The 27,390-nt window shown below is 47.9% G+C and overlaps 1 protein-coding gene and 1 long non-coding RNA gene across 2 annotated transcripts; both read left to right on the forward strand.

Annotated features, from left to right (window-relative positions):
- The first annotated feature begins 28 nt into the window (after window positions 1-28).
- On the forward strand, window positions 29-2,692 carry LOC125940516 (uncharacterized). Its single transcript, XR_007463717.1, has 3 exons — window positions 29-136; window positions 1,306-1,434; window positions 2,598-2,692. It is a non-coding gene; the product is annotated as an uncharacterized LOC125940516 (long non-coding RNA).
- A 15,607-nt stretch (window positions 2,693-18,299) lies between these two features.
- LOC119466188 (sodium- and chloride-dependent neutral and basic amino acid transporter B(0+)) lies at window positions 18,300-25,121 on the forward strand. The gene is made up of 5 exons (XM_037726682.2): window positions 18,300-18,420; window positions 19,418-19,549; window positions 20,205-20,374; window positions 22,604-22,788; window positions 24,962-25,121. The coding sequence occupies exons 1-5, from the start codon at window positions 18,300-18,302 to the stop codon at window positions 25,119-25,121; spliced, it is 768 nt and encodes a 255-aa protein (XP_037582610.2).
- The last annotated feature ends 2,269 nt before the right edge of the window (window positions 25,122-27,390 follow it).

Consider the following 27,390-nt stretch of genomic DNA (forward strand, 5'->3'; position numbering starts at 1 on the left):
CACGTGACCCGTCATTCTCGCAGGCTTGAGCCTGTTCTTCCTCTCGTTCACCGAGGCGGTCGCCGACATCGACTACGCGTACGTGTGGAGCGCCGGCTTCTTCGGCGCCTTCGTCCTCTGCGCGCTCGACTCGAACGTGAGCAGGGCTCTCCTTTTCCATTTTCTCTCTTGTTTCGCTTTTCTAAGCTGCAACGAATATCGCACCACGAGAGCGACTTAGCCAGGCGACGCAGCACGCTGATTGGATGGATACCAGTGCGACACGTCAGGCTCGTCCGCGGACTGAATCAGCGATTCGGTCCGCCGTGTGAGTTCAGCTTTAACGGCGCTCTACTCGCGCGGAGTCAACTAGTGTCGCAGTGCAGGCTTGTTAGTACGTCGATCTTGGAATAATAGTGTGCTAAGAGGCAATACTGAATGCGTGACATGCTAGTGCCTTGCAGATATATATATATATATATATATATATATATATATATATATATATATATATAATGCTTAGGAGATTTTCGTCTGAGGTTACGAACAGCCTAAGCCAACATTTAAACAACGGGTCGTGTGTTTGTTACCTCTCTTGTCTTGGCCTGGACTTACTGTCTTCGTCAAGGCGAAGACAGCTCCAGACGAAGACAAGGCATGCCATAGCTGAGGCTCCCCTAGTTCGCCTGCTGTTGATAGAACATAAATTAGCCTAGGTACGGCCGCGAAAAGGCCTAACGTTACGAGTCCCAGTATTTGCTTTGTGTAAGCGTTGAAGTATATATAATGAGGGTCCAGATTCATCGTTTAATGGGTCATTAGTCTCTGGTTACACGAGCTCTACGCGAGCGGGTCGACTGAGAAGTCGAAGTGACCGAGCCCGATGCGACCGCGTTTATAACAGAGCGTTCACACGAACGCGACAGAAGCGGGTCGAGTCGCCTTGTCGGGCCGGAATCGACCTGTCGAGTTCATGTGAACGCTAGACGGTCGGGCTCAACGAGTGTCGAGTTGGGGTGAGTCAGCCCGACACAACTGCATGGGGTAGGTTGACCCAGTCCGACCCGTTTGCAGCGTTCGTGTGAACGCGGACGGGTCGGGCCAGCCAGCGCTGAGACTTGCGCGAAACCACTGTAATGTCGCGATTTCTGCCAATGTCAACTCGCCCCTTGTAAGGCGGGTTGACCGAGCGCACCTCGACGCTCACTCCGTACAATTCGCTAGCGTTTGCATGAGTCCGACGATCGGTTTTAGGCCCGACGACCCGACTCTACCCTACTTTATTGGGTTCCTGTGAACGTCGCTATAGTGTCGACTCTCGCGCAGAGCCTCATGGTGGAGGCGGTACTGACGCCGCTGAGTGACGAGTTCACCTGCATACGCGCCCGAAGACCCCGGACGGCATTCACCTACAGCCTCATCGCGTTCTTTGCCTCCATGCCACTGGCGATGCAGGTAAGAACAGACTACACTGTTTCGCGGCAATTATAGCCGTCTGTGCGACGTTGCCGAAGAGGAGTGCTCCGAGCTTTATGTTCAACATACGCTTGAGCGTGGCCTCCGAGATCGGGTACCACGCTCGGTGTCGCCGCTCCTTCTCGGAGGCCATGCCGAGAGAAAGTGGGAGGTCCGTTTTACAGTAAACGCGTCATTATCATTTAATTCGATGTATCTTCAACACATATCCTGCCTTATTAAAAAATGGCGCAGTTTCGCCTGAAAGGCGAACATCTATTGCGATAGCAAATTAGTGGACAGCTATACAACGTAAGGATAGTAGTTTTATCGGCCAGATAAACTTGTTAACATAGGCACACTAATTAAATTAACAAGCATGGTGTCACGCACGCACAAGCAAACATGAACGCATCTCACTCGATGACCGCGGAAACTCGCTAACAAGACGCTGGAGTGCGTAGCGCAGTAGCAGCAGCGAGGAATTCAGCTTCGTGCCGGCGCTCGCATCAACGCGATCTAAGCCGCCAAAACACAGGGAGCGCGGACTCTGCCCTCACCGCAGATAGATTTCAAGATACAGCCACGCGGGCGGGCGCTCGCGGCGCAGGATGTACTCCTCCTCCCCCCCCCCTCCCCCCCTCCCCTCGAAGCCTTCCGGCCTGGCGGGAGTGGGCGGCTGCAGTAAAACGCCGCTCGAGGCACTTTGCGTGTATTCGCGGGCTTCTTTCACGCTCGGAAAAACACTTTTATGTAGCACGTATTGAGCAACAGAAAGCTGTATCGGCAGTATTTCATGTTGCCTCTACAATTTTCTCACTGGCACTTTGATAATTAGGACAGTACATCTCGAGTTAGATAATTAATTACAATTACCTAATTAAATCTCAGTAACGAAAAAATTACTGGCGGATACTCCACTGCACTGGAAACAGTACGCACTAGGTCTGCTTCGCGTAACGCCGTTCCTCTTTTTTTTATATCGTGCTGCGTGGTAGCTGGGACACCCTGTATATTAAACCAATAGTTACACATAATAGATGTTAGCCCCCAACCCCTACCAACCAAGGAGCCGGTACAGAATGTCGCGAACGCATACAACGCGAAAGTGATGCCAACTCTTCTTTTGATTTTCTTCTTCCTTCCCTTTTTTTCATTGGCAGAATGGTATTTACCTGGCCTTCCTTCTTGACGCGTACGTAGGGGGAATGCTGATACCGATAATCGCCTTCGTCGAAATCTGCGTCATCGTGATATTTTACGGTGAGCACTGCCTTCACAGGGGGCCTACTTGCATTCTTCCCACGACTACAATAACGCCTATTCCATTGTGAAATCGGAAATGTCTCTTTTGGCGGGCTCGCTGTTTAGCTGGCGTAAGGAGGTAGTTGCAGGTAGCCTCGGGTCACGCGTTTTTATTCCGTCTTTATTTAGTGTTGAAAAAAGTTGAGCATTGGGAACGAAAGTTCACAATTCGTGTAGCACACACAATCCAGATCCTTTTAATTAGCCTGTCCATAAACGTGTTGCCGTTTACGGAGTGTACCGGAGCACAGAAAACGTTGACGGTAGCGGCGGCACTGTGGCGTCTTGTGACGTCATAGCGCCATCTTGTGACACAGCAAACGAGGCAGCTGGTGCCACCGCGCAGTGGAAACAGCGCCCTTGCAGATACCAGTCATCTCAAAACACTGACGTGATGTGGTGCGCAGCAGCCATTGGCGTTGCGGATGTGGCACCTCGATGGTGCACGATATGGACCGAAGGAAAAACCGTCGGCGTTTGCAGCTTGAACTTTATACAGTGTGTTCCGGCTCATAATGCGCTGTATGGACCATGGTGAGGTCACGACAGCGCTGGAACGCGAACACTGGCCAGCAGAGAAAAGTAGAACGCTTGTCTTGGCTTCGCTGCAGAGTCCACTGAGTGGAGCGTTCATTCGGCTTCACTCGGCTCCACTTGGCTTCGCCGTTTTTTGCAGCCAATCGCACTGCGCGTCTCTCGAGACCTTAAACATACGCGCGCGGGCTGCGCATGCGCCGTCGATGTCAGAAGAGCACAACGGCAACGGCGCCAACGGCGGCGCGAGCTTGCATTGAGTGTCCGTACAATTGCTATCGCAGTAAAAAAAGAAAACAGAAAACAAATCCACGATACGCCAATGGTTGCCGCCAACGCCTTGCATGAGCATATAGGTAGAACACGGCAATTACAGCTATAGGTCGATGCAAGTCCTCCGAGATCTGTAGGCGCACGCCTGCTTTCGCGCGCACCTACAAATCTTACAGGTTATGCTGCGACTAGTGCTTCTGGCCGGCGTCACAAGATGACGCCACCGGCGCCACTGTGCACGCCTGTCTCTTGTGTTTCGTTATTTCGTAAACTTCAAGATTAATCTTCGGGTCAGCTCATATTCACAGGCCATATGCGAGAACTCTTTTTTTATGCCATCTTGTGCGTGTGTGTTTCAGGAGTGACAAGACTGGGATTAGACTTCGAGTTCGCGATGGGCCGTCGCCAGTGCTGCTACCTGGATCTCTGCCTGCGTGTGTTCGCACCCTGCGCTCTCGGCGTGCGTTTTTCCTCAGCGAATCTCCACCTAAGTGATTACTCACGCTTAGGGGTGTGCGAATAGCGATTTTTTTTTAAAACCGAATCAAGTACGAATCGAATAGTGTCAGAAGCTAATCGAATCGAATGTAGAATACTTTTCGAATAGTAAATAAGCGTACTTTTTCACAATTGACTTAAAACGGTATTCACATCCTAGTATTCATAGGCTTAATAATTTTCTGTCATTACACTGCGCATTACCAATCGTTATTTATTGAAATGCATGAATGGACAATTAGGAACAATTAAGCAGTTTGTTCGCATATACATGCCTTTTCAGAGAGTGCGAATGATCCGTGTAACGTAGCCTGTTGCAGTACGTAACCTGTTGCACTACGTAAGTTCTCGAGTTTTATGCGTATGTTATGCTCGCGGGCATGAAAATTATCGTACTTTTTCTCCAATTTTGTGTTTGAGTGCGTGCAGTTGACATTATAAGATATTCGAAAACTATTCGAAAAATATTCCTATCTACGAATAGTGACTATTCGATTCGGTCTACGAATCGAATAGTGTCCTATTTGATTCGTTATTCGAAAGTATCGAACATTCGCACACCCCACACGCCTACAGCTTTCTAAAATCCTCGCGCTGCCCTGGCATGAGAGAGTACAGAATACTTAGCGCGGAACCAAGAAGAACCGAACTCGAAGCTGCGAGCAAAAAGGGCTATGGCTACTGCCCGAGGATTATTTGCACACGACACGCCCATGCCATGCAGTCAATTTCCGTCCGTCCGTCTGTCCTATGAGCGCACCGTAGTAATACATATAGGAATATGCAGAGGTCCCAAGGTTACAAACCACACCGATACTTGTATTGATGACATAAAAAAGTAGCATAGCGAAGAGTTAAATGCATTAAGTTGAACCAAATGTATAACAACAATCTATATTAAGAAACCGCGAACAAAGACACCTCTTTGATTGCGACTAACGATGTAATCGAACAGATACGATAAAGCCAATGTTCCCCTGTCCAGTCTCCGTTTCCTTCCTCGCTGAATCGGGAATCAATACAGTGACAGTACTTGGTGTCGCATTTGCGCGCGTTGCAGTTCGCAATGCTGTTCTCTCTGTTCGGCAAGCAGCGGGACCTGTACTTCGAGAACTACAAGTACCCGGTGGGCGCCAAGATGATCGGCTGGTGCGTCTCCGCCTTTGGACTGCTGCAGATCCCCCTCTTCGCGTACGCCGAGCTGTACGCTGCGCACTTTGTAAGAACCTCATCGATCCTGCTCCGCAATTAGCGAAATCGACGCTATATATCCGTCAATAACATACGTTTCTATAAAAGCGCCTCCCGCAAAACCGAATTGCACAGTGTCCACCTTGTGGACGTGTCCATTTCGTCTGCTGCTGAAGTGCTGATTGGCTAGGAGCGCCTGTCTCCTCCTGAAGTGTACCCAGCCCAACCAATCAGACCTTCAGCAGCAGAAGAAATGGACATGTTCACTAGGTGCCCACCTAGTGTACATGTCCATTTCGTCAGCTGCTGTGACGTCAAACAAATCGCGTTTCTCTGATTTGATCACAACACTTTCCTTTCCGGTATGCCACTTGCATACGAGGTTCCCTCCACGGTGGATTACCTTGGGACACGTGAACTCAATCGACACATGAACTCCTGCATGCTCATGTGTCGATTCATGCGTCCGACAGTAGCCCGAGACTATAAAGGAAACCCAATACGTGCTCCTCAACAAAAAAAAAAGGAAGGGGAGAGGAAATGAAGGAAGAAGGAGATGAAAGGCTTCACAGTTGAACAAAAATTTATCCTGGTCTGGGGAGGGAGGAATCGAACCCGGGACCAACGCCTTTCCGGGGCGGCGGCTCTACCATCCACCACGGACCGGGACAAATTTTTCTTCAACTGCGAAGCATTTATACGTGTGACGTCATGGATCGCATTAGCGCTTGCTCCGGGCCACATTTGTCAACAAAGATATCCCATTGGAATGAAAATAAAAACAAAGACTCGCAATTGTGATATGTTGCCAATCCATGGAGATAGGCGAAGAGTAGTGACTTAGCGTGATTATATTAGTGATTAGTGACCTAGTGACGGGAGCTTAGGTTTCGGCGAAAAATATAAAATAGACACTACAGAAAATTCTGAATCAGTTTATGTTGATCAAGCGCTCATATAAAATTCTTTTTTTTGTCCTTAATTTCGCAGTAAGAGTTTGATCAAGGAAGAAAATGAAGGCCGAATTGCATTGTCCATTTTTTTAAACTTCGCGCCGAAGCCCCATCGCCGAAACGTTAGTGTGACGTCACAGATTTCAAAGTAAATTTTCTCGTATTTGAGCCGTTGCGGCTGAATAAAAATTTATTTAGACTTGCTGAATTCAGCTTTTGGCACTTTCAGATTACGATGTGGTCTATTTCTAACGATAAAAAAGACAACGATAAAAAAGCTAACTAAATCCAAGTAGACGCCGTCATAGGCCATATGACGTCACGACAAGCTGTTGCGGGAATTCTACGGTGGCGTCGGCACCAGCCTTTCATTCTGGCGTCTCTTCTAGCTTGCCAAGTATCTCTTTCCTCACGGTAAGAGTGGCCTCTTCTGGTATTGTAGAAAGGTAATTTACTACAACAGCTGAAATTAATCTTTCTCTTTACTCTGCCTTAAAAAAAGAAGGGGGGGGGGGCTAATATGTCCGGCTTTTTGACTGGTAACAATAACGGTTTTCCCGTCAAATAAATGGAAATTGATTGTATGTACAAAACTCTATCATCTTAACCGTCAAAACCGATTTAGTGAAGCACTTTAGGCGTCCCATGAGAGATCCTCTTGAGTGTGTCCCTTGTACTTTCTTTGCAACCCTTTTCCAACTTACCCGCCCGATGTGGAGTAGCGGCTGCTAAGGTCGCGGGTTCGAGTCCCGCCCACCGCATTCCGGTGGAGGCTGAATGCAAGAACGCTCCCGTACAGTGCTTTGGATGCACGTCAAAAAATGCCTGTTGGTGAAAATTACTCCAGAGTCCTGCATCGCGGCGTCCCTCATATTCTATTGTGAAGTTTCGGGACGTTCCCCTTGCAACATTCCTTTACAATGTATAGAATATCTGTAGATATTTGTCTGTAAGCTCTATAGACTTTCTATGGACATATTCATTAGGGTGGTCTATAGACAGTATATAGATTTACGGCCTTACAGTTTGAAGTTCAGACTATTGTCCATAAGCTATCTATAGACAGATGTCTGTGTTTAGAATATTCATATAGACCAGTCCACTGTGCAGTTTCGGAACGTTACCCCTTACGACATTTATTTACAGTCTATAGAATGCCTGACAATTCTACAGACTTTCTATGGACATATTCAATGGACTTGTCTATAGACAGCATATTGACTTACGGCCTTACAATTTTATACACTATTCGACATAAGCTATCTACAGACAGATCTCGATAATAGAACATTTACTGTATATAGACCAGCCTAAACTCCACAAATAATGGGTTAACTATATCGGACTGCCGCAGGATTTCGGCGCAGTTTGCCGACCGAAACCGATATGGGGCCCCGACAACCCGGAACTGTTCCAGGGATACCTGGAGTTTCTGGAAAAGCACGGTGGCGTCAAATCGCCGTTGACGTCGTCTCCACCGACTGTCATCACTAAGGTGCGGAAGTTGGCGCTTAAATACGTTTTTTCACAAAACGCCGAGAAAACGCGTGTTGACAGGCAGATAGAGATTTCATGAAATCAACATGTGAGCGAAAAAAAAAGGCATCTAAGGCTGTAGCCCACGCTTCGATAGGGGGACTTGGGTTTGTCAGTGCAACAATTGCTTTTCTCAGCAATGTCTTGACTCGTAAATCTGAGTGGTGTCTCAGACTGAAATCGACAACTCAATGATTTCTCGTGTGGTTGGGAAGTAAATTTATACTAGGAACAGAAAAAAAATGGTCTCCAATTTACGCTGCGAAGATGGTTGGACAGCGAAACTGTAAACAACTAGAACAATTACCGATTGTGACGTAGCTTGAAATTATTCACACAGCGACATTCAAATGAGCTTTACCTAATTATTAGCCTGAGACGCTTCAACGGAACGCGACCTGGCTTGCGCCGCTACTTAGTGCACCTACAAAGAGAGAAGCACCTAGAAGTGGACGAGAGAGAAGAGAAATGCACTTAACCATACTTTTGCCGCGCCTCGTATGCACGCTGCTCTTCAGGAGTCCTCACTATATGTTGCTTTCCCATAGCATTGTCACAACACAAATCAGTTGCTAGGCGGTTTCTTATTTTACATACGAATGTGTAGTTAGGTCACTCCCTGCTTCGTATGCTACAGTTGCCGCTTCCCGGCAACTGCAGCTTATTTAACCGTAATCTTTACTGGGAAGCGCTGGCGGCGAACGCTATGAGCAAAGGCGAGCTTTCTGGTTCTTTTTTCCCCGCACGGCCGGCGCCGCCGCTGCTGCGGATGCGTAGGGAGCCTACATGCAAGCGCTGCTTTAGGGTGCTGACATCCTTTGTAAGGGTACTTGCCGCCGTCAGCTAAATGAGCGGGTTAAACGTTCCGACGAATTGTAAAATGTGGGAATCGAAATGGCGAAAGAACCGCATACAGACCACGTTTGCCGCAACCTCTGTTGACGTGAAACTAAGTTTCTTCAATAAACTTTGGCCTCAGTAGCCAGAGACATGAAGCGTGTGTGAGCGCAATGCACAGCACGTCTACGTTTTAGCTAAACATGCGAAGTGCAGTAGTTAGTGCAGCACACTTTGAAAAACACCCTTTATATATTACGTACAAATGGAAGGCAACGACAATGCTTAATGAAGTTCACATTCTTGGTGTTAGATAACACTACCACGAGCATGCCACCGTGCCTTATAACTTGTTGGCTTAAACGTGTTGCACGACATGCAATATAAATGCAATGTGTTAAAATGAAAGGAAGAGGCAACTAGTACATTAAACATGTATGCAGGTTTCGTGTGCGCATTGGTATTAAACTGAAATAAACAAATTTAATAGATCGCGTATCAACATGTGGACATAAAAGCGTGACAAAAAGAAAGCAGGAATGCGCCGCGACTTCTAGCGAGATCGGGAACCAAAATGGCTGCTTGCCAAATTTGGCGGTAAATAGCAGTCAAAATTTTGCTGTTGTCACCACCCTAAAACAGAGGTTGCATGTAGGCACCCTAAGGATGCGCGGAGGCGAGCGCCATCTGCTGGTGCTGCAGAACCCAGCTGCGCGCGCGGCGCTGCCCGAGTTTTAAATTGGGCTACCTAAACGCGAAAAAACTTGTCCGTCTGTCTATCTGTCCGTCTGTGACTCGATTCAACCGCCCGGCCAAAACCAACCAAGCTACTAGCATTGTTGGCACGTGGTCATACACGTCAACATTACACACCGCAAAGAAAACCTCTGGCGTATTTGAGGCAAAATATATGTACATAACCGTGATCCGCAGCGTTCATTTAATTAAGAATACCCATTTAACTGGTTTTTACGTTAGTAAATGAAAAATCAACGCGTTAGAAATGGTTGTATTGTTTCCAGGAAAAAGAACTGGATGGAGCGGCAATACCTGGGATCTTTGACCATACTGACAAAGCATAAAGGCAGGAAATAGAGGCTTATTCGGGACGACAGTAATTTTCCAACTTCCTACGCAGGCTATCTGAAGAGATTACTGAAACGATTTCGATGTTTTAAGTATTTTAGTTCAGTGAACTAGGCTTACGGGTGGGAAGCCGTAACGTTAACATCACCACTATGGTCGGCGTTCTGACTTTATGTTCCTAACATGAATATAGCTCATCCTACATTTATAGATAGGCGACTGAGAAAACTGGAAGTGTTCAAAAGCAGAGACTAGCTATGACAGTGAGGAGAGTGGAGGAGTGTGCTGCAGTTTTTTTTTTTAATAAGTAGGTTGGCAAAAAAAATCTCCTGATATGTCCTCACATGTCCTCATATATATATATATATATATATATATATATATATATATATATATATATATATATAACGGCAATGAGCTGTCAAAATGCGTCGTACATAAATTTGTTGGTCTTAGTCCCCTGGTCACAGCTGTACACAGCAGCTCATCAAAGGGGGTACAAGTTTTTGCTCAAAATATCGTCGTACCTACTTTTTGTCACTTTTCACCTAGCAATACATCATAAATTCTTAGGTAAATTAAAGCGGTCCAGATTATATCCCGTGAGCTCCAGCGGAACCGTTGACTTGAGCCTGTACAATCGTTTTAAAACTCGTATGTAGTATAGGCGTTAAAGAATGGCGGTCGTCTGCTCCAGCCCGAATCTACAGCGTACATGTCAACCTGATTTCGTTACTCCATGACGTGTCACCTACATGAGTTCGGTCACAGGATGATCGTAACGCCCTACGAGTAATCCACATGACTTCAGGTCAAAGGATGGTCGTAAATGTTTTTTTTTTAAACAAACATGTCCTCATATCCGTCATCGTGGCCTGTGATGAGTTGACAGACGTGTTGCCCGTATTGCGTGCACTGGTCGAATCTGTTCTCAGTTCATCGCGAACACGTGATGCAATGCAAACAATATTGAACGCTGTGAAACTATCTTGAAACTTGAAAATGAATGAATGAAATCTTCGCCGATTTACTAGCTTATGGTGGAAGACACGGTGAAAGTCGCACTTACAACGCATGTTCTTGGGTGTTTTCCTGCGTCCAATTCATTCCACGCTACGACTATCAGTACCCACAAATGAGCACCAGTGCCACAGCCTACCCGTCAGTTATTCTGTAGACAACTTGGCTTCGTTAATCCTTAAATGGTAACATCAGTCTCTCCTCTTTTCCGCCAGGCAAGCCGCCTTGGCACCACGACCCCCTCAGGGAAACCGACCGCCGATGCTGTGACGAAGCGACCGCCCAAAGCCGGCGGCATTCGAATCGCGCTGCCCGAGGACGCGGCGCCAGATGAAGACGGCAAGCGCGACGCACACGCCTTCCGCAAGGCCGCCATCCGTCGCATGTCGATGGCAACGGGCCGCACCGCTAACGAGTTGAAGCGAATGGAGGTGTTGCACAAGCTGCGCAGGTTGACCATGTCCGCCGGTACGACTTCGGACGCCACAGAGCCGGAATCGAAGCCGAAGAAGCCGTTCGAGCCACCGGACACTGCCGAGCAAGAACCGGCGCCGGCATCAGCAGCGCCTCCAGTCCAGCTGGGATCACCGAGCCAAATGGGTGCTCCGGTAGCCGAATCTCTCGGCATCGGTATCCCACCACACACCCAGGGCACATCCGGAATAGCGACGATGTCTCCGGGGGCGACGCACCAGGCAGAAGGTTGGGACAGCCACGCCAAAGGTCCCGCCAAACGTCGGCCCAAGGGTCACATCACCATCAGCGCGCCGGCCGATGAGTCCGAGAACAGGATAAAGAAGACCTCGACGTACGCGCGGCGTCTGAGCACCGTTCACGGCCCTCCCGTGCTGAGCTACAGCGATGTCCTGCGGCGACCCAGCATCAAGGTCACGCTTCTCGAGTCGGTGTCGGAATCCGGGCCCGAGATGGAGTTGCAAGCGGCGGAGCAGGTCAAGAAGGCCGTCAGAGACTTCCGGCGAAAGTCCATCGCCGCCGTGCGAAAGTCCATCAGCTGCCGGGTTGCCCGGCGCTTCTTCCAGGATGTCCATCAGCGGTCCCGGCTTCGGATTGCAGCCTCTCGGAGGACCAACGCGCCGTTCCGTAAGCGAAGAGAATCTCATGCGGGGTTCGGCTCTTTCGCGACCTTCCATCAGCGTATCTCCGCACATGACGGGCCCCCGGCGATCCATGAGCCGGGCAAGTTTCTCGTACGGCCTTCCTCGGCGCTCCAGCAGTGCCGGACCACCCGGCGAATTCCATCCGGAGCTCGGCGCTCCACGTGCGTCCGTGAGTGGCGGCTTTCCTGCGCATCCGTCCGCCGCTTCCAGACGTTCTGTCAGCGGAGGTCCCGCGTCGATGGTGCCATCCGACCGCCGGTCCTCGACGCGGCCCTCTGTCAGCGGGCCCAGCAGCCCTCCCGGGGGGGACTCGGCCGGCCAGTCGACGTTCAGCCCCGAAGAACTGGCGCGACTCCGGGCGATCGCCCTAATGTCGGCGTTGTCGGGCCCGGACAACGAGTGAGGGTCGGAGACGATCGCCGCAACATATATCGTCGCCGTCACCGGCGCCATTCGGCTGTGTACATCTTCTTATCACGGCCTGACTAAGATAGCTCGCGCGCTGGGCGCAGAACCATTTTTCTACGTTTTCTTTTTGGTGTTTGTTGAAAGGAGTGCGAACAATACAAATATAATAATAATAATAGCCATTACTTATGCTGACCATACAATATTGCTTGATACCTCTTCTCTTACACTTTCTTTATTACCATGGCATTGTGAATCTCTCAATTTGGTTGTCGTGGTAGCTCAGTGGCTATCGCGGTGAGTTGCTGGGCACGAGGACGCGTGTTAGACTCCTCATCGCGGCGGCTGCATTCCGATATAGACGGTATATATGCAAAAATGCTCGTGTACTCTCTGTTGTGCATGCACCATAACGAAGGCCGGGTGGTCAAAATAATACGGAGATATCCACTACTGCGCCCCTCACAACCAACCGTGTTTCCAGTTTTGACAAGTGATAATTCACAACTTGAGCTATTTTTTTTTAACAGCGGAGCTGTTTCAGCGTTTGGTTAGGCCGTGGAGCACTAGCAGAAAACTGCGCCTGGCGATGACGTCACCGCGCGTTGCCTAGCAACACCTCGCACAGCTGGTGCGACCGTGCGAGGCGTTGTTACGCGAAGCACGTGACGTCATCGCTCGGCGAGGTTACCACCCTCTCCCAGGTTACCCTCGCCACAGCGCGAGGGTGGCCGACGTAACCGGCGTCCGTCGGCCACGCCTCGCGCCGGACTGTAGAGTGCTGCGCGCCTATAGTATCGTCCCGATACTCGGGGTCGGCTAAGCTTGGCTAAGAACCAGCCAAGCCAAACCAAGTTAAGCAAAGAAAGCAAAGACAAAGTTAGGGAACGGCCACCAGCTTCGCTGTTAGCCCAGTCTTCGCACCACTTTTAGCCCCAAATTTGTTAAAAATTTTAGCTGCTCCATGTGCCACTCTGTTTAAATTGTATTTAGTTCCCGTGACATTGTACGGGATAGAGAAGCATTAACAAGCTTTTTATATGCAAACGCTGCCACGTGCACGTTTAAGACTTTGCTCGATCGATAGCGGGTAAATTACTTTCAGAAAGGTTGCACGACGGGAACGTCACCATCGCCGCCGTTACAGTTCCATAGACGTAAGCTCTTGCAACAAATACGAGTCCTTTTCGCCATTGTTACAAGCAAACGGTGTTCCTTAAACGTGGCAGATAGCCGCATGGCGGGATTATAAAGGATGCCAGGAATACGCTGCATCAGTTGTTATCTCAGATACATATGACCGTATACCTGCGATGGTGGGTGGCAAGAAATAGACCATAGAAACCTTGACGAAACCCGTTACATATAGCATACCAGCCCATGATCGAAAAAATGTAAACAGGGGGGGGGGAGAGATTCGGAGATGCCGGAAATGACTTGATTGAAGACCTCCAAAGTTCGTGTTTCGTTTCATGTTTATAATTCCTGATCTTTTACATATATTGTCATATATATATATATATATATATATATATATATATATATATATATATATATTCTTGACCCCTCCCGGTGTCTCGGCCGATCTTGCAGAGTAATTTGTACCATGTCCCTGAGAGTCGACCGACCGACCCAAACAATATATAATTTGCGACCGAAACTATATTTGATGCCTATGTTATTCAATTGGTTCGGCCGAAGAAATGTTTGCTTCAAAATTTAAACCTATCTCCTCGATGATGTTAATTCCATTTTTTTTACGTTTATCAAATGTTTCTATGATTGCAACGTAACGACTACTATTTCATCTCAAATTACCCACCTCATTTTCGACCAACCCCTGGGTGTACGTTTCGGAAAAAAGGTTTGCACCCTTTGGGGCATATCTTGTGCGCAAACAAAAATTGTCATCTGTCTTGCTTGCGTTTACTTTCTTGAAGACTCTCACTCTAAAAAAAGTTTACACCCTTTGGGTAGTATCTTGTCCTCAAACGATAATCCGTCATCTGTCTTGTCCGCATTTCCTTTCTTTAACGCTGCGAGCCCGGTACTTTCTATAGTCACGAAAGGCTTGCGCGTTATCAGCGTGACACAGCATTCTCGGCAGGAAAGTAGCGAGCGCTGAGTTTTCAAGAACGGACACGCAAGCAACGCAGATGGCGATTATTATTGTTTGGGGACAAGATACAACCCAAAGGGTGTAAACTTTTTTTTAGAGTGCTGCGCTCGCTACTTCCCTGTCGAGAATGCTGTGTCATGCTGATAACGCGCATGCCGTTCGTGACCTGGAAGTGGCGGGCGCACAGCGTTAAAGAAAAAATAAAGGCGCGCGAGATCGATGACCATTATTGTTTGGGGTCAAAATAAGCTCCAAAGGGTGTAAACGCCTATTAGAGTAAGGGTGTCATGAACATTATTATTGTTTGTAGTCAGGATATATCCCAAAGGGTGTAAACGCCTTTTAGAGTGTGAGTGTCGTGGACATTATTGTTATTTGGAGTCGAGATAAGCCCCATTGGGTGTAAACTCATTTTAGAGTGTGAGTGTCGTGGACATTATTGTTATTTCGAGTCGAGATAAGCCCCATTGGGTGTAAACTCATTTTAGAGTGTGAGTGTCATGGATATTATTATTGTTTGGAGTCAAGATAAGCCCCAAAGGGTGTAAACTCCTTTTAGAGTTTGGATGTCATGGACATTATGATTGTTTAGAGTAAAATAAGCCCCAAAGGGTGTAAACTTATTTTATAGTGTGGGTGTCATGAACATTATTATTGTTCAGAGTCAATTAAGATAAGCCCCAAAGCGTGTAAACACCTTTTAGAGTGTTGGTGTCATGGGGATTTATGACACCTACACCAACTATTTAGCCCTGGAGGTATACAAGCCATGCCGCTTCATCACAGAGAAAAAGAGATTAGAAGGGTAAGCCAAGACGTCGGCTCGAACCAGAACGTTCCGTCCAAACAACATTTCACCCCTCTGCTAGATTAAACGGAGCAACAGCTAGGAAGCACAATTTTCCCAACTCCTCCGTCTGATCCCTCAGGTAAATCTAATTCAACCTAAATGAAAAGGCGGTGTTCATGAGTAAGAGGTGGAAGCTGATGCACATGAATCATGTTCAACATATTATGGACATGATTATTCGCATGAGCACATGAACATGCTTTTTTTGAGCGTAACCCATAACTCAAGTTGCTTGTGCCGTATCAAAGGGAGCTCCTGAAATTTGCTTGTTTCTTGGTTGTTAGTTTCCTGAGTAAGTTCTTCTGTCTATGTTTCTGTATGTCGGTCCGTTTTTTTTTTTTTTTGTTTGTTTCTTCCATCAAAATGGCACAAGCGAACCGTGAGGAATAGGCAAGAATGGGGTTAGAGTATCTTACAGAACAGGTTAGTCTAATATTCCGATGAAACAGGTAGTAAATGAAGGAAGAATACGTAAACCAGTAGTCAGCCTTGCAAGAGCAGAGAAATGCAAAAATGACTTAACGAAGAAAAAAATGGACAAGATATGGCAAATTTTTCCTATAAATATTGAAAATATAAAATACAAGACAATCAAACTAAATAAAATTCATGGATGATGTGAAAGACAGTCATTATTAAAGAAGGGAAACCAGCTTTACCTTAATTATTATTTCCTTCCCAAACGATTTCCACCATCCGCGTGTTTTGCGGTGTTACACTCTCTCTTCGTCATCTTCTAACAAGTATGCTAACAAGAAACGTTCGTTTCTAAACGGTCATCATCACAACAGGGACACCCACTGGAATGTATGCATCGCTATAAAATATTTTCTTTGTGACTCCCGCCGGCTAAATTGTTAACATTAACACTCTTTTACTTATTTTTGTCTGTGTCTCCTTCCGGCAATTTTCGGTGATTCTTTTGAGAGAGAGAGAGAGAGAAATAGAGATAACTCTTTAATGATGTGCTGCAGATCTCATTCCTGTTAACTCAAACACACGAGTTATTTCGTCCACGTCTCATTGCTCAAGTCAAAGACTTCATTTTCATCTCGATTTCGTTTATTTATATTTTCTTCCTTAGTGGGCGTGCGCCACAATCTTTGACGTCACGATCACTATCATCGTCATCTACTATTCCAACGGTCAGCGCAGTTTGCACCTCCGCGCACTACCGAAGCTCAGTCTCTCATCTCAAGCGTTCCGAACAACCTGTTTCAGCGTGAGTGGAGATCATTCGCTTTGTGTCAGAGATACCTTGTTGTCACTTTCGAGGACGTGTCCGCGGGAAACGGTGCTGTGGGATGTTGTGTATGTCGCTTTGTGGGAAAAAAAAGAGGTTTTGCGGAAATTGCCAAGGTGGCGGAAGTTTAATGAAAGAGAAACGTTGTCATTCACAAGAGACTAGCACGAAGCTCCACAGGAAACCCACACAGGACTTCCCATACGAGTTTCAGAAAGAACCCATACGTTGTTCATTCCCTAGGATTGTTCAAGGGCAGTGACAGACGGGGACAAGCAAGTGGACACACGCAAGCACTCGTGTGTGTCCACTGTGTGTGACCAGGGCAGGGCGTGCGGCCGGGCCTTAAGAATGCTAACGCATGAAAAAAAATGCAACAGAGATTTAGTGGCCTCCCGCGCTGATATGACAGTCGAGTGCAGGGTCTCAATGGAAACTTTTAGCCTGTTCGTGTACGTTTTGCAATTCACTGAATACCGCTGTAGCAGTGACATGTGTAAACAGCAGCAGCAGCGACGGTACCGACATCTTCCGACAGTTTGTTGAACCACAAAACGTCATTAACAATGTACTTCATGCTGTTCTATTCAAACGAAAATTAAACAAAAACGACTATTCGTGATTGTGAGGCTACCGATACCTTTACGCGCCGCCAGCTAAGTTGAACATCGACTGTGACTGCGCGAATAGCTACATGCGCTCTGGTTGAACTCAATTAACGTCGCAATATCGCGCCACAAGGACTGTTGTGGACTCGATTTACTCCGGTAATCCGTAAATGCTAATAAGGAAAAACAAAAATGATCTAATATCTCGTCTGTGAGCGGACTTGTCATCGAAGTAGATGAAAAGAGAACTCCAACCTATAGCCTCCTGTATTTTTTTTTAATGCCTTATCGACTCCGGGATACGAGAAAATTGCTCACGTTGGCGGCACCACGTTACGTAAGCATATTCTCAATTTTTACTGCGTAAGCTGTTATGGGCTCATTCCAATAGCCGTTTCGGTTCGCGATGGTGTCCGCCGCCTCTGCCGACGGCGTCCGGCGAACGTAACCGTTATCGCTGGAAATACGAAAAAAATAACCGGTTCTCGCCGGGATCTAACCTACGCCCACTGCATGGGAGCCAGATACTCTAACACTGAGGCAAGCAAGCGTCCACGCAAGCCTCCGCCAGTATGGTGGCGCCATCTAGTTAAGGCACCTGCAAACGCATCGTGCGCAGGCGCAGACAACGAGATGCCATTCAGACGAGGCGCGCAATAAAAAAAACGCGATCCCCAGCCTCCGCCAGTATGGTGGCGCCATCTAGTTAAGATGCCTGCAAACGCAGCCTGCCTGCAAACGCCCAAGATTTAAGTTGCAGTTGTAAGGCTTGATCGGGCTCAGCAGACTGCTGTGCAGAGAGCATTACAAGCCGCAGCTCGCCGCCGACGCCGGCGGAAGTTCAGATCGTCCTCGTCAAAACGAGGCGAACAGACTGCCGCGAAGACCCTGTTGTGCGTGGTGCCCAAATTGGAGCTACTCTTGAGCCGCTCCACCAGCTTACGCTGTGACTGTGCTGCGTGTGCCGCGCAGGCCTGTGACTTTTTTTATACCCGTTATTGCTATAGCAACGCCAACTTTTGTCCGGTGCTGCTGACTTTTCCGGGCCCGCTGCTTTGCTTCTGCATGACGTTTGATTTAAGAAATGTGAAGTGACCCTAAACATGCCCATAAACTCTAGACAACTATTGGGGAAAATGGCACCCTTTTAATTGGCCGCTAGTTTTAGCGCTCACTGAGCAGGCCCTGAAAAAAAAATGCAAGAGGCTATACTCCAGCTTACCGGTGGCGACACAGTGCGCATGCGCCAACGGTCGAGTGATTAACGAGTTCTCTCGTTGGTGCAGATGCCAGTGGAGCGAGAACGCTGGGCGAACAAGTTCGAGTTCGTGCTCGCCTGCGTCGGCCTGTCCGTCGGCTTGGGCAACATTTGGAGGTTTCCCTACCTCGTCTACGAGAACGGAGGAGGCACGTGATACTGTGACGTATACAGTGACCTGCGCCTTCATTCTAGCAACTTTAGAAAGATTACCACTGCTTTGGTTTTAATAAACATTCTCATTATACGTTCCTTTATTTATCAGACTTAATTGTTATGTCAAGCAACGAGATGCATCGTTGTTCTGCCTAGTTCGTCCGTACGCTTATTTGCCGACACGCACCCACACTAACCACGCATTTGCAGTAGCTTGCTTCTCCAATATTGAGGTGCTCATTTGACGGTTTTTATTTTATATATTAAACATTTTTTTCCCTTACAAAACAGGCAAGCAAGAAACGATGCGAAGTGTTTTACTGGCGATGAGGATAAAACAAAAAGGCCGCGTCCTTTCCTGTTTCGCTGCGAATGACGTCTAAGCGTGTAGGCTTGGAGCTGTTACGTCAATGCACGACGTAGACGTCAGTGGCGGCCTAATAACGATGTCCTGGTAGTGTATTTTCGAATCTGTAATACAGATGGCCACATTCGCAGACATAGCATGGCGAGTTTAGGTTCCTGAATGCATGACTGCAACATACAAGATTGCGCGTGCTTTACCTCGGTGTTTCTTACAACGAATATCGGATATAAAGAAGGTATTTGCTTGTCGGATGCAACTTTGCTATAACGAGGTTTGATTTATCGGCGCTATTGGAAACTAGGCTTTTCACGTGCTAGTAAGTGTTCCTGAACGCATGACTGGAATTGGCAAGATTGCGCGTGTTTTACCTATGTGTTGCTTATAACAAATATCGGATATAACGAAGGTACTTCTGTGTTAGGTGCCAGGTTCCTTATAGCGAGGTTTGATTTATCAACGCTATCGGAAACTAGGCTCTATTGTTTTACTCCTTCCAAAATCTCGTTGCGATTGGCCTGGAAGTTCACGATTATTATTCACTCGCTATTTTGACGCGTACTGCAAGGGCTTTGATTAAGCCCGTACTAAATGGGTGCCTACGTGCCTCTTGTGCTGCCATGCAGCGGCCTTCCTGATCCCGTATGTCATCATCGTGGCACTCATTGGCCGGCCGATGTACTACATGGAGCTCGTTTTCGGACAGTTCGGTGGCGCTGGCGCCGTCTCGGCCTTCAACGCGATGCCCCTGGCGCAAGGTACGCGAACCCGTGACGTCCTCGCAGAGGGGCCTTTGCCGCCGAAACAACCCACACGCGGACACCGTTCTTACGCAGGAAGCGATCTAGGGACTGTACGAATGTTGCGTTTATTCAAGGAACGTTCAGGCAATCTTCACACGTTTAACAGGGAGGCTAAAGGAAACCACCGAATCAGTTTAGATGGACGCAGTATTCTTACCAAAGTATTTAAATGTTTGTTAAATTTTTGTTTCAATTTTGCTTAAGAGAAAAAAAATTATTTGGTATGTTTTAGTAAATTACCGTTCTGCAGTGCGATAAAACTTACTCTTACCATGGTGAGCCAGAAAAAGACGCAAAAATCGTGACGTCATAAATTTTGAGGGTGCCTGCTCATGCCTCGTTAATTCTTTATCATTAAAAACGGACTACGTTGTATTCGAACGGAGGACGGAGCCAGAGCCTAAACTTGGCAAGTTCCGAGTAACTTAGCGAATTGGCTGACTGATCTCTGTATGCACGAGTGTGATTCACACCACATACACGAAGACGTCGAAAGCTTGCCGAACCCTCAGCAGGTGTATACCGCTGTGAGAATGTGCATGCGCAGGAGTCCCTCCGCTTATTGTTACACTGTACTGTGGCGAAACAAATCAATCAATCAATCCTGCAGGTGTGGGGCTGTGCATGCCGTACGCGTGCTTCGGTATCGCCATCTACTACAACGTCATACTGGCGTACGCGCTGCTGTACGCCTACTACTCGTGCTACGAGGTGCTGCCGTGGTCCTTCTGCGACCCGGCCTGGGCCGACGAGAACTGCTACGTGCGAGGCGCCAACGCGGTACGGCTTGCACTTACGCCATTTCGCGTGGCAAGCGGTATATAACCTCGATATAACGAACACGTATGTAACGAAATGTTGGATATAGCGAAGCAAGTTGGAAATGTTTCTTCTTGCCGATATGAGGCAGGTGGACGAATGTGGTGCTTATAACGTATATCGGATATAACGAATGTACTTTTGCGATAGCTACGACTTGGTTACAACGAGGTTCCACTTATATGTGCAATAAAGCTGCCTACTAAAATCGCCAGAGGGAAATCTCGCGCTTCAATCTTTCAGCTGCCATGGAAATTAATGGGTTAGTGCATGTACTGGTCTATTCTTCGTGCTCGTGGCTTCAGATGGTCTTGTTGCTTTATTTATCACGCCTTATATTTCTAAAATTCCAAGAAATCGTACTTTTCGAAACGCATGAAGGCAGCAAGTTTCTGCACGTACGCATAATAATTGCGAGTTTTCGCATTTCTAACGCGCTATATTGTTTCAAAATGGTTCGGTCTTGCAAATCCGCAAAACTGTTTAAAGCCAAAAGGACGAAGTTTAGAAAAAAAGATAATGCGAAATTTGAGCGCAACTGTATACGTGTTTTAATTTCGCGATATATTGAGGCATCGCACAGATCACCGCACCGACTGGCAGAGCCCCGACGTGCGAACACTTTCAAAAATTTTAAAGGTTGCCTGTGGCAGATAGCACAATTCTAGTTCATGAGCTGGTCTACTCGATGAGGCGCACATTACTTGCACGAAAAATTTCAATGCATAATCGTCTAATTAACGAAAATTCACTGATTAAGTGTTAAACTAATTACCGTATGACCCATGTTGCAGTTAACAAATTCTAGCCGTGGAGATCTGCAAGACGTGTCCACTTGGAACGAATTCTCAGGATGACACCAGTTTCGAGATATGAATTCCCGAACTTTCCGTGGAAGTGCATTGGGCGTTCCAGTTACTTTCTTAACGAAACGTCGTTTTATGCGTTGAAGCACAAGATTAACTGGAATGCCCAATGCATTTCTGCGCAAAGTTCGGGAATGAAAAAAGTTCGGACAGGTGTTACACTCTTGCAGCTCAAGAAGGCAAAAGCCTGCTGCACATTTGGTAATTCATAAAGTTATGCAATCGGGGTTAGATTTGTTTGTATGACATATTGGTGATGCACTAATTTATACAATCGGGACTAGACTTCTTGCAAGACATAACGAGCCGCAATGGGAAGTACACGAGTGGCAGTGAGACGACATCCTGAACGCCACATATGAACACTTAACGTTGTACCTAAAGTGCAGCATGTTAGTGCACGGTCCTAGGCCACGCCTTTAGTCAGCGAGATGGCTGCGACGTGACGTGTGCAGTCACGCACGCACTAGGCACACCTTTAGTATGCCCGAACCGTGGAGCAGCCGCGGCTTCAGGGTAGCGTACTCGCCTCGCACGCCCGAGGCCTGGGTTCGATTCCCACCCAGACCAAAACATACCGAATTTTCTTTTCAAAGCCACTAACTTACTTTGTTTACAGGAACCTCCGTGGAAAATGTGACCTCAATCCAAGCATTTCTTGCGGCGTCTGCCATTTTTCGTCACGGCCCAGTTTCGCCAAGGTCACCGCCAAGGGTTTCAAAAGATGAAGCGCCTGTCTTTGTTCCTTCCTAATGTGCTGTCACTGTTGGCGCTTCATCTTTTGAAAGCTATGCACCAACTAGCCCCACAACGTGTTTTACCGCCAAGGGCACCGCCAACATGCGCACCTGCAGCTTTCGCCTTATTATATCGAAACTTGTGTCATCCTGATCTACCTTACCAATTCCACGGCTAGAATTTGTAAATTGCAATGGAGGTCATAAGATATAATTAGGTAAAAACCTTATTAGCGAACTTTTGTCAATTATTCGATTATGGATTTCAATTTTTTTGCGCGAGTAATGTTAATGTTCGCCTCTTCGAGTATACCAGCTCATGAAGCAGAATTGTGCTATCTGCCACAGTCAACTTTAAACATTTTTTAAAGTGTTCACTGGAAACACCCGGTATCATCGTAAAGCAACGGAGAGCCCCGGGCCGGGGCGGCGTTGTTGCTATAGCAAACAAGCCCTTTTATGTTCTGAATGGCGAGATCGAACTCGCTAATATACAGCATCGCTGTTATGGACATATCAGTTGCTCAGGTTGGCATCACCTGCGAAGGATTTTTTTATGTTAACAATCGGTACGTCAATGACCGCAGCGTGTACCGTGTTCCCGAGTGGACCGCGAGCTCTTCAACACGTTCGAGCACGCCAACTCAACCGATAAAGACGCCGTGCCGGTCAAGTGGCTAGGTAAGGTGGTCATGGTGGAAAACAAGACCTACAGGGCGGCCCTCACAAACTGCACCAACGCAACGGAGCCCGCCACGCAGCAGTTCTTCTGGTAAGCCGCGACCGGATGCAAACGGACCGGGAGAAGTGATAACATGTAGAGAGGATAGAGTAATAGGAGTCTACTATATGCATATGCAATTGGGCGACAGGGCAAATGTCTTTAAAGCGAGAGCTTTAAGCCTACTCTAGTAAAGTTGGCTTTAAAGGCGCCCTGAACCACTTTTATTGAAGTGGAGAAAGCTATTCGAAGTGAAAATATGCTATTTCAGAAATACCCTGCCGGAAACTGTAGTTCAGTGCGTTAAGCAGAAACGGAGTCATTGGCAATCAACCATGGCCTCCCCTGTGCTTCTTCAATGTCTTGCACTGCGAAGGCTACGGCGGGGTGGGGCCACAACGCTCCACCTTCGAAATGTCACTGTGGCGCGCAGTTCAAATTTCATTTTGGGTGCTAACGTAGAGCCCACGATTTCTTATTTTGGTGCGTATACGACACACTAAACGTACGCCAAATGCGGTTGTCCTCAGCACGCTGCAGTGAACTTAGTCAGTGGACTCGTGGCGGCACTTCGCGGCGGCCCAGGTGTAGCCGACCGCAGCGACCAATAGCAGCCGCGTATGGGAACGTGCTCTATTACGAAATAAAGCACACAGCAAAGAGTGAGAATCATAGCTTCTGTTGTAACGAGAGTGAGAGAAAGGTTTTTCAGGGCCCTTTTAAGGGACCCGTTAAGCAGAAAGCACGGGCAAAAGAGCAAGCAAGCAAAAGATTATCCGTAGTTCTCTTGTGGAGGGACTTCTTCAAGAGGGTTTGTCACCCGAGCCCGCACACCAGCGCTGTTAGGTCACGTAAAGTTACTGTATATTGCTCCCGCAGGGAGCCAGAGTTGCGCATAAGTCCGCCATTTTGCCATCCACATTTGTGCAGTGAAGCCACCTCTCGTTTGCGCAGGGTCTACCTTCAAGGCCGTTCTCTGCCTCAAGGCCGTTCTCTCGTCAATATTATTTATTCCTACTTATGGACAGCGGAGCTGTTTAAGCCGGCACTTAGTCCGTCCGTCGTCGGAAAAAATGTGGGCCGATCCTGGTGGCAGTGCAGAAAGGGTCCAAGCGCAATGGCACATACCCCTGTGAACTAGCGAAGCTGAGCCTGGCTAAGTCCAGCTAAGCATGGTTGGGACTACTTAAGCATAGTCAGTCATCGATATCCAATCGATATCCAATCAATAGCTAATCGATAATTGACAAATATTCAATAAATTCCGGTAAATGCTGGGGATGACTTGGTAGTGCATAGCCTTGCCCACATACGGGGCCAATACCTTGCGATAGCCAATCGATAGCCAGTCAATAGCTAATCAATACTCGATCAATAATCAATAAATTAAGTAAAATGCTGAGGATGACTTGGTATAGTGCTCAGCCTAGCCCAAAAGCCAGGACTAGCTAGGTGTCCATCAGCTCCGCTGTCTCTTTATTTGCGACTCGAGTGCAAGGTACGAATTTTTTTTTTTAGAGCGCAGCTCAGGCGCCCGTTCCTGCGTTGAGCGTCGGCGTAACCGAGCGAACGAGCACAGCGAAAGATGAAAGAGCGAACGCGGAGCGGGAAGATGAAAGACGCGAGCCGCGAACGGCGGAGACCAATGAGAGCGGCCGCTTCAGTGACGTCTGCGCGGGAAATTGATGACATGTGGACCCGCCCGACCGCACGATGCGTACTCGTATGGGGTGTCAGCCGGACCGCTCGCTGCGTACTATCGTCTGCTCGCCTCAGCTCCAGCTCTCACGCGATCTTGTTTGGTTTGCTTTGTTTGGTCTCGTTCGCGCTTGTTTCGATTGCCATGGTTTGCCCCGCGCCAGCCAATATGTCGCGAAATAAAAAGACGCAGAGAGCTGCGCACAGAAAAATAATGCATTCACGCAAACGGAAGCCTTGTTCAGAAACAGATTGTGAACAAGGCTTCCGTATGGAAGCCGTAACGTCTTGCTTTTATAGTTTTATTTGGTCTGTGTACGTCTTTCTTTGTCATGTTTCATCCCGACCAGACGGGCTTCCATCGAACTTAAGCTCGCACTAAATTCAGTTGATGCCCAGTGCCCGTGCTGTACACTCATGTCCCTTTGACCCGTCCATCTGTATCACTCTTAACATGTTCCATCAAATATTGAGCAGCGTGCGTCGTGTAATATAGCAGTTGCACGCGTCGGACGGTGCTTTTCAGGAAACACGTGGTGAACTTGAGCGACGGCATCGACAACCTAGGCGAGGTGCAGCCGAAGCTCCTGGTCTGTCTGCTGATCGCCTGGATCTGCATCTTCCTGTGCGTCTTTAAGGGTATCAAGTCGTCTGGCAAGGTGCGCATGGCAGCCTGTCTCGCTTAGCTATGTGATCGAGATGATTTCCTCATGCCGAGAAGAGAAAGAACACGTATTTAACAAACATTAAATAAATAAAAAGGGCAGAAAACAAATGACGATGATTGCCAATGTAAGCTAATAGCAGAACACTTCTCGAAAGCAATTCGCATTAATAAAGGAATGATGTGCTCGAAGGAGTATATATGTTCCTTGCAGTTAGGACGTTTTAGGTAGCGTTTATTGTTTCATTGCGTAATTCCGTAGAGAACGGAGCCGTGCGAGTGAAAGGGCGCGAGGGGCGCGTCTTTCACGGGGAGTGAACGCACGGCAGAGAACAAACGCGCGTTCTGCGCCGTGCTCGCTTAAGGCTGCAGAAGTAGGCGTCTCTGTTCTCCTTCACAATCACCATGTATGTAGAGCAAACGCGCCTTCTTCCGACGAGCGAGAGGCCGTGGGGGAGGGGGAGGGAAAGGAGGCGACGTTTAGCTGCGGCACGCAGTGCCTATTTATATCAGAGGCTCCGGCAACAGTCACCAACGCCGCACGCATTTTGAGCGAACGCGGGCAAAACGCGGATGGCGTCGACAACAGTTCTGCGTGTTGCCGATGCTGCTGCATGTCCAAGTTTATACAGCTGATAAAGCTAATATCATTACTCCGTATAGCTCTGTACAAGTTTGCTATCGCAATTGATGCTTCACCTTTCAGGTGAAACTGCGACAACCTTTTGTTTCATTGCGTAATTCCGTAGAGAACGGAGCCGTTAAACAGTACGTTTGTAGCTGCGCCGCAGCCCTCTCCAGTAGACAACACAGCTTTGAAAGAGGGCGGCTGGAGAAGGCTCGGCTATCCGCTTACGCACACAACTATCTTTTACGCTTGTGCCTCAACTATATGCTACCTCAGTTGTAAATACAAGCCATCTTCCGGTGATTTTAAAATCAGCAGCACCCGTTAGTACGGTTTTTAGCGTATTGCGTCAGGGGGGGTCTGAGCGGACTAGGTGTTGTGTTAAAGCGATAATATCTGGCGATAATATCTGGCGCGCGCACTCGGCAGACTGTCACGCGTGCAAGATACCCGAGACAGTGCAGCACATATATAGTTGGTGCTTGTCCCCAGTATGAATGTGAACGGCAGCCATTGAACTCTTCGTTGGCCGTTCAGTGTAAAACTGTCACTGGGCCGTCGACCAGACGTATCAGTGAAGCGAGCTATCAAGGCTCTCTTAGAATATTTAGTTATCACAGGCCTATATTCAAGGCTGTGAACGTATCGCATGTCTGTTTTTATCTTTACTCGTCCGTCCCCTATTTTTCTTCTCTTCCTTTTCCCCTTAAGCAGAGTGGCAGGTTGGAGGACCTCTCTGCGTTTCGTCAATATACTCTCTCTTATCCTCCCTCAATAAAACTTCGCTTCACACAGATTCCAGCATTGGGGTTGTATCTGCATAAATATTTTGTAACTACGTGCGGTGGCCTGAAGAGCTCACAACAGGCGCAATCTTTCAGTACAGCTTATCAGTAGTGCCGAGTTCTTGTACAAAATAAATTTGCGCTGTTTTCCTGTAATTATTGTTCGGTTATGCAAATGAAATTGAACCTGTTCGAACCGGCTGGCGCTGTTATTTTTTCTCTACCCGGAGTTGAACCGGAACTGAACCGCCATGCGCGGTTCAGTTCCGCTCCATGAGCAGCAGTGGCCGGAATAGAATGCTCCCCCCCCCTCTTCCCACCTCTCCCACTGGTGCCTTGCGTGCGACGGAAGACGGCGCGCTTCCTTCCCGCTTTTCTTCCTTGCGCGCGCGAGATTGAGCGGCCATCGTCGGCTCACCGTCGCGCGCTTTCAGTCGCTCATACAGCATACGGCGCGTGGAGACGATGTCATTACAGACGAACCCGGTACGTCCACAGCGCACATAGAACCCGTAGCAACTACCAGAGGAGGTCAACCCAGTGCGTCTCGCCTACCCTCCTCCTATGCGATGCTTCGCCTCTTTTCCCACTTCGCTCAACATCACCTAGACTTTCCTCTAAGTAGCGCTGCTTTTCCGCGCACTCAGCGCGCTCCTCCGTACTTTCCCCGGCGCGCAATTTCCTTCTCCACCTCCGGGCGCATTTCTCATCCGGCGCTCGCTTCCCTCGCGACAACAAACATAAATTCTCCGATATGACAGACGGGCCATCTACGCTTGCGCGTAAGACGTTTCGGTTTGACACTCTGGTAAGAACTACGTTCGCTTCAAAGGCTTTTTTTTTTTTGTTATCTAATATATTTACTGTTAGTTTCGAAA

The sequence above is a fragment of the Dermacentor silvarum genome, chromosome 10 (genome assembly GCF_013339745.2).
Source record: "Dermacentor silvarum isolate Dsil-2018 chromosome 10, BIME_Dsil_1.4, whole genome shotgun sequence".
NCBI classification, from domain to species: domain Eukaryota; kingdom Metazoa; phylum Arthropoda; class Arachnida; order Ixodida; family Ixodidae; genus Dermacentor; species Dermacentor silvarum.